This window comes from Aythya fuligula, chromosome 5 (genome assembly GCF_009819795.1).
Source record: "Aythya fuligula isolate bAytFul2 chromosome 5, bAytFul2.pri, whole genome shotgun sequence".
NCBI lineage: Eukaryota > Metazoa > Chordata > Aves > Anseriformes > Anatidae > Aythya > Aythya fuligula.
The window spans coordinates 15,749,602-15,763,339 of NC_045563.1; the positions used below are offsets into that span (position 1 = coordinate 15,749,602).

Below are 13,738 nucleotides of genomic sequence, written 5' to 3' on the forward strand. Positions count from 1 at the left end.
GTGGTGTTCATCTGATAGCTATAGGGAGTTCGCATTCAGTGGGAAAGACTTTTCAAGAAGTGCCTCCATGAGACCAGCAAGGTTATTCATGGAAAGAGTAGCAACATCAAGAACTGCAGGGACTGTGATATCCATGTAAAATTAGTTTTAACAGATTGAGGCACAGGATTTAGGGAACTCATATATCACAGACAGCAGAAGCTAATGTTATTGTTCAAACTGGTCAGACCTGTGCACAGACTGATCTAGGACAATAATTATACAGGGGAAGGGAAATTGAAGCCTAAGGATGCCAATGCTGTTAATTCTCAAATCATATCACCGCCATGTTCAAATGAAAAGATTCTTGCTACTTCTGAACCACTAGCCTATCTTTAAAAAGCTTTCCCTGAGGCTAAAACTCTGTCTTTGTCTAGAGATACCACTTACAGCATCAGTTTTCCAACCCAGAGCTATTCAGTTTCAGAATCTGAAGCTACTTTCTTTTTACGGCATATAATCCTATAATTGTGTATAATTCAAACAGTTGGTTCTTCAGCCGTAATATGTTGTTTTTTTCAGACTTTGCCATTAGAAATCCTCACTGTAGAAATTGCTTCCATTTTCCTTTTCAGTCCATCTTCAAGACCTAAAGAGAACTTTTCTTATACAAAAAGCTGCCTCGGGAAGATTAAACAAGATGTCCCTTCCCAAAGCACTAGACCTTCTAAGTCAACAAAGGAGGTGAGAACTCTTTGAATTTCTTCATCTCAAGAACCATCTACATTCCCATCATGCTTACCTGGTGTAGAAGTCTCTGCTTAAGTGATGAATTCTGGTTTCTCTTGTGTAACACAAAGCTTCAGACTGAAGTTTGACAGGCAGTATAACCTTACCACCGTGTTGGCATTGAGACCACCAGCTGGTGGAACAAAGGCAAAAACATTGCTAAAGTTACCCTAAAATTAGCTAAATAAAACTGTTCTACAAGTATACCCCAGACAACAAGGATTAATTTTAAGTCTTTACAGAACGATTTCTTGTCACATTGCAAATTATTCCTGTCATAGCACATCAACTCAGGCATACACAGACCCAAGCTTGCAGTCCTAGTTCCTGAAGTCCTTAAATTATAATCTGATTTTCACCTCAGTAAAACAACCTTACCTTTACAAAGAGTGAAAATGTGAACCAAGACATAATGGAGCGTTACCTGCCTTAGTTTGTGGAAAATAGAGTATGTCAAAGAGCTCTGAATGCAAAAATATGTGAAGTTGTGTATCAGCACTGAGAATCACTATTCAGAAGAGTCTTAAAGTACTCACACAAATGACAAGCATTTGTCAAATCCCTGTCACTAACAGTGTATGCTACTATCCTGACTCTCTCGTAACTCAAGCATCTACTACAGGTTTTGGGGGAAGAGTAGCTGGACTACTATTCTCTGCTGCTTCTACCTGTCAGCAGAAACTGAATTTGAGTCAGAGTAGAGGGCCATGAAACCATCACATCATGATGTGTGAAGGGCTCCCAATGCCTAGAGTTAAGTAGACCTCAAGACAATAGAAGAAGCCACTGGCATACTGCAGTCACTATATTAAGGGGCACCGTCTTGTGACAGCGTTCTCAAGCTTACCATAAATGACCTAATCTTTCAGGGCTCTATACTTCGTGTATTCCAGCACTGTATTTTACCATCTCTTGCAGTTTCCATTGGATGCACCTTCAGTTCCTGAAAAACTAACACAATGCTATCATCTGGTGCCAAATCAGGCAATGGATACAAAAATAAATTAGTAATATTGAGCAACCATGAGGATAAAAGCTCCTTACAAGTACACAATGTTGTTATGAACAGTTGGAGCTTTCTAAGGAAGGTGATACAAAGGAGAATTATTGTGCTTGCACATTAATTATGTGCCATCTCAAAATGAGCTGTGCAGCTGTTAAGAAGTTATTTATTAAGTGACAGTGTTCATCTAAACAAAAGGAAAACAAACTCAGTATCCTGCTGGGCAGTATGCTAACCCTGTTGTATGGGATTTATCATGTAGAAACAACAAAAATTGTAAATACTTGGCTGGATATTCCTATGTAGATCTTTTCTAGGAGAGCATGACAAGGTTCTCTGAAGTCAATAGAACAGGTTTTACATATTAGAAAAACAACACACAGTTCTTTCAACTGTTTATACTACGAAAAGGGGCAACCACACAGCTACCCAGTTTCTCATTATTATCTCACACCTGAAGATGATCTGAAACAGACTTAATTAACACCTCCAAAGGAGAGTTCATCAATGCAATAAGGAAGAGCTACCACTGCCCTGACACATCACAGCTCTCATGCAGACTTCCAGAAGTCCATTTAATGTCAAAGGGCTCATTAAATACACTATAGCTGATACCTTACACTCTCCAACCATTTCAATTGGTACTTAAAGACTCTGAGTGTAGATTCAAGATTAGTGTCACCTGATCTAAATCTGTTCTACTATTGAGGGGAGAACAGTCTACCAGGTTTGACCCCCTCTCCACTCAAGCTCCCACTTAAAATAGCATGAGCAGTCATGCAGTTGCTCATTTTATTGGAAGTGAGTATCTGAGAAGTGTTAAAATTACCATCAGTTCCCTAACTGAACTGAGACTGCATGGCTGCAGTTGCAAGAGAGCTGGCAAACAAAAAGCATCACAAACATGCTTTTTTTGCATCACAAACACAAGGAGAAGAAAGAAGAACCACTCCTCCTGATATGGCAAGAGCTTCATCCAGCTTAACTTCACCATGAAACTATATCATGAAACTTTACCTTCATTAATACCATAAACCAACCAAATCTACTGCTAAGTCTCAAAGACATTTCATCTGCTGTAGAGCCTTACTCCCATTCTGCTCCCCACTTCTCTTGTGTCTTTTTTTCTGGTGCACAAAGTACTGGATGACTGAAGTGATCTGTTTTAAAGCTAACCCTTACTTTCACGGTTTGGCTCAGGTAAATTCCCTAATGTGCTTGTGAGGGAGAACAAGGGCTAGAACAGGGAAACAATTGGCAATAACATCTTCCTGCATTGACTGCGGCCTGAAAGACGCAAGAAAAATGAAACATTTTTCTCTTTTGTTTGTTTTTGTTTGATCGTTTTTGGGGTTTCTCTGAACACATTACTAACCTATACTTTGTACATTTCCAGCTGCTTCCTTAGCTGTAGTTTCAAATCAGCAAGTGTGATCAACAGAAGTATTTGCACAAATCTAAATTTTAATAAAAGCATGTGACTTAACATTGTTTCAGAAGAATACATCTACACTTTTCACTTTAAGGAAGCAAAAATATCTACTGCATATACATGAATTTATTTGCATAACAGAGTCAAGGTCATGCAATTAATTTATCCATCCAACTAAGTGAATCGAGAGTGAAACTTCTATATAATATAAATTGTAATTAAAAACAAGACATTATTACCCTGGAAATAATTCAATAAAGACTGAAGAATACAGTTTGCAGGTATAGTTGGAAGAATTATTTTCCAACACGCTTAAGATGACAGTTGGATCCTTCAGTACACTATCTAGGCAACAGGACCATAAATTCTGAAGCTGTATAATCTGTTATATTAAACAATGCTCACTTTTGAAAATCAACTACTAGAGTTATATTTAAAGGGAAGCTTTAACTGAATTCAAAAGCCGAGTTGCTTACCCCTACAGAGAAAATAAAACTTCAGAAACTAATACCATGAAGACTACAAACTAAAGGAAAAAAATAATTAAAAAAAAGTCTCTAAATTACTAGCTAGTTGTTTTGATGCTCACAGTTAACAACATATAAGATGTAAAGAGACTTTTAGAATTTAAGAATACTCTAGCTAACCAAAGATGGCCACAATAAAGTACAACTTTTTCTTTTTCTTTTTTTTTTAATAGAAAAGCAGTAGGTTTATAAGCATTGAATTCTTTCCAATCTAGATAAAGTATCTATTCTATTGTCAAAAACTGTGTTAAAGGTTTTGGAGGGGGACTGTGTTGTTTTCTGAACTGGGAGATAGATTTACTCCAAAACCAAAGTACAGTATGTTCCCAAAAGGGTGAATAATTCAGTCTTCCACCTTGATAACTCATTATTACCCTGTTATTTTGAGTGTGACAGAAATGTCAAGGCCTGTAAGCTTTAACACTAAGCAGGCACAAATAAACAAAAAGTAGCTGAATACAAAATAATACAATACACACAACAATGCAAAACCCCCTAGGGAAAGCTATCAGAAAAGCCTTCAGAAAACAAACCACTATACAGTGTGCATGCTAGTAAATATCCCTGAATCCAAACTAAATTCACATCAGACAAACAATACATACTTATCTATTGGCTTTATGCCATAAAAGGGTAAGTTACAGTAAGACAACTGAGAGTAAGTGCTGACACTAAACATCAGCAAGCATGGAAACTACAGGCAAAGGTTCACAGCATGAATAAAAATTGATGTCCCTGAGCTGCTTATTGTCACTCTCCTGGCACAGGTCACGATGCCCCAAAGAGTCAGCGCAATGCACAGCATTCAGTTGCTTCAGTGCAAAGTCTAGCAGCTTGTCTTGATCTGCTGATGTTTTTCTATGATAAGCCAGCAGTCTTGATGCTGACATGGATGAGATAAACATGGCTGTTCTACTCTCTTGGCTCTTCTGTAGGGACAGCAATGTTGAAAACACATTCAGAATACAACTCTGGTGTAACCCAGAAGAACATCAAGCATTCAGGCTAAAGCTCTAAAACCTAGTTCCTTGGCATTTAGATGCCTCTCCCTCTATAGGCACTCAAATCCATTTGATTTCAATGGTAAGTTCACAGACATCTGACAGCCTGGTCTAAAGAAGTCCAGTTCCTCAACCAGAATTCAGGTTAATTGAGATTACAACAAGTGACATTCTTATTACGTTAGAACTTGATCAGTCTCACTGCAGAATGTTACCTAATTAAAATTGAGTACTCTGAGTAACAACAGTCTGAAGCTGCAGTTCACCCATGCTTAGGTCACACTGAAGTGACTCCAGCCACCAAGAGAGCTACTGAACCCGTTCCTTTGGCTTGCACAACTGTTTCTGTTGCTACACGATAAGCCCAACCAAGGAGCAATCCATAGTACCACTGTCAAATGAGAAGTAACAGAAGAGACAAAAAGAACAAACTGATGAAACTGATATGAGAGCTGTGAAACGAGCACCTCCTCACATACACAGTAGAGCAAGAATCAGTCAAAAAAACACAAACACACATTATTCAGGTACTAAAAACCTCAGAGAGTAAAAGGCTGTGCTGTTCTCTCCAACTCAGATGTCAACATATTTATTTTCAGACTACCATTGTAAGGTTTCAGAAGCAGATATCTAATGGGGGGTGGGGATGGGGATTCTACTAAACGTAAAACAGCTCTGCAGACAAGCAGCCCAGAGCATCCAAGTTCCAGGGTGGGAAGGAAAAGTTGGGAGGGGGTTTTGGAGGGAAAAGAGGCTAGCAAATGAACAGAAAGTGGCTGTTTTGTTGTTGTTGCTGTTTTGTTTTGGTTTTTGTTTTCCTGTTTAGAATGAGAGCCATTACAACATGAATACTCTTTTTGGACTTCCACAGGAATTAATTACTAAGCATTAGCTTTGCTGTATCATACAAAGGCTTCACTCTATTATTCAGCTCCACTGTGCTGTACAAGAAACACTGCTTTAAAGGTATCCCCCTCAGTAAATTAAACATCCCCAACTCGCAGATTAGAGTTATATAAATAAGTGACAACATAAATACGAATGTGCCACAACATTAAATATTTCAGTGCTACTTGTAGATAAAGAAGGTAACAGATTTACTTTCTATTATTGCTCTTGCAGGGTATTTTTGTTTGTTTGTTTTGGGGTTTTGTTAAGTATATGGATTTGGCATCATCCTCTCCAAATGGAGCACAACACATAAATCATTAACAATTCATTTCAATCTCACTAAAGGAAGTTTTCCAGGGGGATTTTCAGAAATGGCATCGGCTTTATGGATAACATCAAGGAGAGTCCTGCATAAGGGACAACCTGAACGAAAGCAAATAATGCATCTGTGTGATAAAATGAGGCATGAAAAGACCAGACTGACACTGCTGTCAAACAGGAACAGGCAAAGATATTGTATTATAATAGATGAAAAAAATACCAGACAAGCCAAAAATATATACCTTTGTGCATTACATAAAGGATACTACTTGTGTTACACGCAGCTTTTCAACTCTGATTATGCCCTACTTGATGCAGGAAAGGCAATATAAAGCAAAAAGCTTCCACTGGATTAGTGTATTAACATACCTGGACAATCACAGCAAGCGATTGCCTTACAAAAAGCTTACCAAGCAGAGATGAAGCTACCTTTCAGGAATAAAAGACTATGCAAAGGCAAAAATGAAAACTTCAGCACAAGGAAATTAATATTATGTTTCCAGAAGAGCTGTTCAAGTAGAGAGAAAGCAGATGAAGATGTCAAGAGAAGTTCAAGGCCAGGTTGAAAAGCAATTAGTAAGATGAAAGACGTGGAGTAGAACCTTTTACCCTTTAACAAGGCAATGATCCAGTAATGACATATTGCTAGAAACATGATCTTTAATTGAGAAAAGAGCAGAAAGAACAAAGAAATTTGCTGCCATGGGGCTAGGGGGAAGTCAACCATGCTGCCTGCTGTGAAGTAAAAAATGAAATTGATGTGCATCTTTCCAACGATATGCACCACATGCAAACTGTTTCTTTTGAATTTCCCTAGAGTCAACAGACTACTCTGATTACAGGTACTACTTGCAAAAGTTTTTAAATCCAGTATTTAATAAGGTTTGGCATTATATATATATATATATTTTTTTTTTTTTTCTACAGCAGTATTAGTGGACAAAAAAATGCTTAACTAAAAATAATTGCACAGACCCCAAGAAGGGAAAATTAAGGCACTGGGAATACATACTCCAAACACTGAGGACAGTAATAGACTAGAAGAGCACTTAAAATAGCAAAATAAGCAAACTGTGAGGAATCTGCAGCTGTTTCTCCAATTACTAGGTATTGTTTAAAAATGAATATGCAAATCAAAATCCTTCAGAATACTTGTACTCTCAAAGATGATTTACACAATAGTTGAAAGAGATCTGTATTTTAACTATCAATGTTTAAGTTATTCCAGTAACTGCAGATAAATATTTTAAAGAACAAGGAGGAAAAACGAAAAACCAGAATGCAGGAAAGCATTAATATAGTACCTTCAACAGTATTTCCTAAAGACAACTTGAGAGATCAGTTTTGTATTCGCCTCAGAAAGCCCAGGTTTATAAAGTATGCTCAAATAGCTCTGCTACCAGTGTGTGGTAACTGCTCATGCCTTAGAGCAGATACGAAGGCATCGAACGATTGGCATTATTGATGTTAACACTCAGGGTATCTTGCAAAATCAGCTGCAGGGGAAAAGAAGATGAAGTACTACTCTGTTGGTGAGGGCCATATTAGAAACTCAGAAACGTTGGTACATCTACACAGGCAGCCTATTTATGCAACGTAAAAGAAAAAAATACAGTACCTATTTTTATCTTGTTTATACATTCAACGTAGAAGAAAGTAAAAACTACTACTGCAAGACAGAAAATAAAAGGAGCAAAGAGTAAATACACTAAAAAAAAAACAAAACTATACATCATCATGAAGGTCAGTAATGTTTGACAGCAACATTTTATTAAATACCTGAGTAGGTAAACAGCCCTTTCAATATCATTGAGTTCTTCATCAACTGTCAGTCTTTCTATTTCTTCTGGCGTCTGTCAAGCGTGAAACAGAGATTATGAGTTTACAATGCCTTACTATTTCCTCATTTTAATCTCCTTAAAGCAACCCCTTCCTCCCCACATCCAGGGGCAGCTCCAAGAGTAATTTAAATTTAATCCTTGAAATCTCCAGCTTCAAATTGAGTCAAATAAATGGTTCCCCGGGAAAAGCTGGGAGGTAATGAAAGTACAGCTCCATGCCAGGCACTACCGCAATTAATCACTGAAAGGGAAGTATAAACAAGTCGCATGTAAATTAATATAAAGACTTAAGTTAGTCTATTTTTTTTTTTCCCCAGAATAAGACTGTTAAGCTGCAAACACTAAGTCCCTGCTGCATGGGATTCGAGGCTGTTTATTCCAGGAGGAAGGCAAGCAGGCTTTAACACCGGGTGCCGTGCAAGCAGCCCGCCCGGTCGGGCAGCCGGGCACAAGCCCAAGCAGAGGCGATTTCACGCGGCTCGTAAAGCACCGTTCCCCTCGGCGCGGATACCTTCAGACTCCTGCGGACCGGCCTCTCTATAATAGTTAGCTCCTGCAGGTCTTCTATGTATCCAAAGAGATTGCCCTGGCTAAAATCCATCCTGGCGAAGAAGACCATCGGGTGCACGCACCGCCGAGAGCCTCCGGCGAGGCGCCGCTCCCCCGGCGGCTGGCGGAGGAAGGGCCGGCACCGCGCAACGCCCCCGAGGAGCGGCCGCGCCGCGCCCGCCGCCGCCGCCCGCCCGGAGCCCGGCCTCAGCGCGCACACTGCGGCAGCGCCCGGTGCCCCGACGGGCCCGGCCCCCGACGGGAAACTTTCCCCGGCCGGGCCGGCAGCGGGCCGGGACAGCCCCCCCGAGCCGGTCGCCGGGGCAACGCGGCGCTACAGAGGCCTCCGCGGGGCAAAACTGCAGCGTCTGAACGCGAGGAGGGGGCGTAGCGCGATGGCAGCCCCGGCCCCCTCAGCGCTCAGACACCGGGGGCTTGTTCCCGTCCCCGTCCCCCGTCCCCTCCCCGGGGGTCCCCGCCGCCAGCGCGGCCTCCCCCGTCAAGGCTGCGGGCCGGGAGCCCCCCCTCACACCGCCCGCCCCCGGCCAGGTGTGCTCGGCCGTGCCTCGCCTCCGAAGTGCTTGGAAGGAGAATGATACGGGAGAAAGCTGCAAAAATTCTGCATGTAATGTGAAATGCCCAAAGCGGATTCCTCCCCCATTGAATGCTTTCAAATTAATTTCATTTAAAGGAGGAAGATGAAAAGAAACCTTTGACATACTTATCAGGGAACTGTGAACCTGCAACAAAGACATCATTTCCACTCTTCATAACTTCTTATTCCTCATTTTTTGCTGTCCTTTTCCTCAGCCCTGCTACAGGAGCACTCCCTGAGGCATGCAGTTATGCCTTGGGAGCCATAGGACTTAGCCTGCCTCAAAAAGGTGCATTGGGGGTGTAAGGGAGAGTGTTTCACAATAAAGGTATGCCACTTTCACCCCTGAAGGATGAACAAATAAACATGGAAACGCTACCTTTCTGAAGAATTTAATATAACAGCGTGTTTGGGGTGGGCTAGTGAAGCGGAACGCATGCAGGGTGAGAATCAACAAACACAACCGCACCTGGCGTTCACCTAGCCAGGGAGTTCTCTGGGCTTTGAGACACTGGCCTTTGCAATTACTGCAATGGAAACAACCAAACAACCACATTCGTAACAAACAAACAACTGTGAATACTTTACAAGAGCTTGTCTGAGGACTTTGCAATATTTCACTGCTGCTTTGAAAAGCACCCATGACCCAGCAAGTTTTGTTGGTAAAGATAATTCCAGAAATTGTAAGGATTATACAATATTATGTAGCCCATTGCCAAGAAGTTGATTGACTTTTCTGATTGGTATCTCAGCTTTTATTTAGGAAAATAAATAAATAAATAAATAAAAATAAAAGGTGCGTTATTTTTCTCTCTATTGGATAGGCCAAGACCTGTGCTCAGTTAAGCCACTAAACCAGCAAAGAATTAAAGCATCTCCATTATTTCAAACATACATCAAAATTGCCAAGAGAAAAATCTGAACCAAAGTACATACAAAAATTAAATAATTAATTGTTATGTAACTGAAAACTGAAACAGTCAGTGTTTTCAAGACATTCTGATGAGCCAATGTGTACAACCAGGAACACTATTTTGAAAACCTTTTTTGCATAATCCTTTTAAGTAGAAAAAGTTACCAGACTGGAAATTGATTAGCTACCAATGTCCTCTCAAAGTCATTAACTAACTAGGCAGAAATTAAATAAATAAATAAATAAATAAGTAAAAAATCAAGCTTAATAAAATGTTCTCAAATTCAGAGTCCTGATACCCAAGACATCCAATGGTAAAGTATTAGGAAATCATCTTCAAATCCCAACCTTAGTCAGAAAAATCCTTTCACAAGTTTGTTCACAGCGAGTTTGTGATTATTTCACCTTGCAAATAGTTCTCATGAATCTTAAAGGTCTTCCAAGAGCAAAGACTTTTCTTTCATGTTCCTCAAATTAGGAGCTCATTGCAGTTTTCAAGTCAGGTATTTCAAAAGTCAGCTTTAAAGACTGAGGCATGTTGAGTTTAGCCTTATGATTAGGATGTTTTTTCATATTTATATTATATATTTTTTGTAAGCCACAAAAGAACAGGCTTTTTTATAATGATGCAAACAAGCCCCTTAATGTCTTTAAAAAGCTGTGCTTATAACTCAGTCCAGGCAACGTTACACAGGCATAACTCCTGTCAATTTTAAAATCAATAGATACGTGAAATATGTTTATATTAGATATGTTTGTAACATCCTGTAAATGTGAAAATCAGAATAAAGATGAGACTTCTGTTAATTAAATACCAGACCAGAATGAACATCAAAGAAGGAATTAACTTGCCACTATTCAATATACTTATCTCTTTTTGACCCACAAATTTTTTTAGATAGGGAAAAAAAAAAAAAAAAAAAAAAAAGCTTGCATATTTTGTTCCAAAAGTACATATATATGTTAATCTCCCCAGTAGTAAAGCTGCGGGCATATTCTTCCCAAATGGTCTTTCATTCTCATCTGTGATGAAAGTCACGCATGATTTCACTTCCACTGCTGCTGCTGCTTTCAGCTCCTCCCTTTTCCACTGCTCTCTCCTCGCAAATAAAGCTTTACTTCCAGCTTCATTCTCAACCTTGTCAGAGCTATTGTAATAGTATGAAGTGCTATTTCACACTGCTTTTGTGAAATCCAGAGTGAATTGGGACCTCCATTTTAACAGAGGAGCTGTGTAAGCCTGTAAAGTCAAAACAGGGTTGATTTTAAATAATCCTTCATTGACGGAAAAAATTGCAGAGCACCTGGGACAATAGCATGTATACCTAACTGAAAGAAGAGAAATGGTGTTATTTTTGTGTTCTACTGCAATAAACTGTACGTGCAATAAAGATTCTGACTAAAACCAAAGGCAAGATAGTGGGAAGGATATGGCTATTCCTCCAGTACACTGGCTGAATCCACAGACTCTTGGGTGTATGGATTTACTGTGTTTCATACATGCGCAGTTCTCCTTTGCTACCCAGCAGCTGGGTGTCTACATTCTGGAAATTGCTTTGAAAAAGTTGCAATTCTTTACCTGTCACATGTTCCCAAAGAATTAACCTGTAAGCAAATTATTCCCCAAAGTTGAAAATTCAGGAAGTCTCAACATGCATTGCAATGCCCATGTCAGCTGAAATTTGAAAGAACTGCTTGGAGGATGTAGAAGGACATGCCAAGAAATGCTTTCAGACAAAGTGTATGTACTCCCCATTAAAAGGCTAGAATTTCCTATGCAAGGGCCAAACCAATAAGAGGAAAAAAAAATAAAAAATAAAAAATCAGTAGAATATATTTAGATTATTTTTAAAAGAAGAAAAAAAAAAAGGACAAAGCACTTTTTTAAGCACTCCCCTTCCCCCCTCCCCCCTCCCCTTTTTTTTGGCTTTTCTTTAACATATTTTTAATTTAGACTTCTTTTTAGCTGAATATTTCCTTTCAAAATGAAGAGTTTCCTTAAAGGTCAAAATTAATTTAAATGTTTCATTCTGTCATTCCCCCTTTTTCCTGTTAATTTAATATTAAAAGTAATAATAAATGCCCTTTCATACAGTACACTATGTAAATTATGCACTGCATAATCACAGTTCTGTTCAGGACTCAACCTCTAAACTGAGTGTGCAGAAATTTGATTCAATCTGTTCACCACCACCGAGAGACAGCCAGTGCTGTATCAACTGTTGCCAACATGTCCAAATGAGCAACTTCTGATGGGAATGGTTTTATTATTTTATTTTATTTTATTTTATTTTATTTTATTTTATTTTATTTTATTTTATTTTATTTTATTTTATTTTATTTTATTTTATTTTATTATTTCTGCAGTTCAACAAACCATTAAAAATGCAGCTTTAATGTTCCACCTAGTGCCTTAGGCTTGCAAAATAAAATTTCTTATTCCATTCTTATTCTACGAAAAAATGTGTCCGTGAACAGCTAGTCTTCAGAAAACCTTCATGTCAAGGCAAACCTGTAAGAACATTCCTCTAAAAGAACCACGCACAAAAATCCATGTCTACTTCAGAACAATACTTGGAACGTAGCATACACAAACCTCAGCAGGAAAAAAATATTATTTAGCATATTTTCTAGTTTGTTGCTAAGAAACTGTTGCTTCATTTTCTTATTGCCATTTGCAGTAAAATTCTGATTGTTCATTTGCCACTTTGGTCAACTCTTTGTAACAGCTATATAATTAAAAAGGAAAACACTGGAAAGTACTCATTGTGCTGTCATCATCTGTATACTGGTCCCCATATTCTCTCCTATAATTTAGTGCCCTCCAATAATATATATAAAAAATAAAATAAAATAAAATAAAATAAAAATAATAAATATGTATTTGTAAGATTATAAGCTGCATTCTTCATATCTTTACGTAAGAACTACCAATGCCCTACAGTGTCAAATCTGCTATCCACTCTCCAAAAGTAGTTAAATGCTCTTGCATGAAGACAGAGTATGAACAGAAAAAATACATTTATGTATATCCTCATTCCAGATATTTGTAGGATTTCTAACCAAATAGTAGTATCTAAGAGCATATTACTTGATGAATTTTAAATGAATTATTTTCTATTTTAAAAAGAATGCTTTGTTTTTTTCTTTTTTCCCCCAGGTTTACTATTTTTAGAATATCTACATAAAGCAGAATTTACTTACATTTTAAAAATAGGAACATTAATGGTAAAAATCTCAATAATGTTGGTCGGATATTAGAAAAAATTTCTGCACTGAGAGAGTTGTGAGGCATTGGAACAGGCTGCCAAGGGAAGTGGTTGAGTCACCATCCCTGGAGGTATTTAAAAGATGTCTAGATGAGGTGCTTGGGGACAGGGTTTAGTGGTAGACTTGGCAGTGCTAGGTTAATGGTTGGACTTGATGATCTCAGAGGTCTTTTCCAACCTAAAGGATTCTATGATTCTATGATTTCATTAAGGAGTTCTATACAATATGGTATCAGTTTTCTCAACCCTTTACAATGAGCAGGGACCTGAAAACATCTCTGGAACTAGTAACATGGATTAAATGATACTGGGAGCAGTAGAGGGACTGGAGCTCAGCCCAGCCCAGAGACTCCTCTGCAGGCAGTAAGGATGCCCGTGCCCCAGCTCGGGAGGTTAAGTGAATTTGTGTGTGTGGACATGGTGAGAGAGCCTCAGAGCCAGACTGGCACCATTAAATTCCTAACACAGAGCTAGCCAGTGAGTCCAGTTCCTTGCTATGACAACCATGAACACGATCTGTCATAAACATGTCAAACTTTATATTAAAACTAACAACTTTTTGTCTTTGTGTAATCTTTACTCTCTGGTTGCCATAGAAACTTCAGATTTCCTACCTAAAATTACTGTT

At 38.8% G+C, this 13,738-nt stretch overlaps 1 protein-coding gene across 2 annotated transcripts in view; it reads right to left on the reverse strand.

Annotated features, from left to right (window-relative positions):
* The window catches only part of PPP4R4 (protein phosphatase 4 regulatory subunit 4), a 73,129-nt gene extending 64,687 nt beyond the window's left edge, over nt 1–8,442 (reverse strand). For both annotated transcript variants that reach the window (XM_032188455.1, XM_032188456.1), the window contains exons 1-2: nt 8,296–8,442; nt 7,723–7,796 (exon numbers count right to left, since the gene is read on the reverse strand). In XM_032188455.1, the coding sequence (XP_032044346.1) occupies nt 7,723–7,796; nt 8,296–8,403 (182 nt within the window). In that variant the 5' untranslated portion in view covers nt 8,404–8,442. The remainder of the gene's footprint in view (nt 1–7,722; nt 7,797–8,295) is intronic.
* Between the last annotated feature and the right edge of the window lie 5,296 nt (nt 8,443–13,738).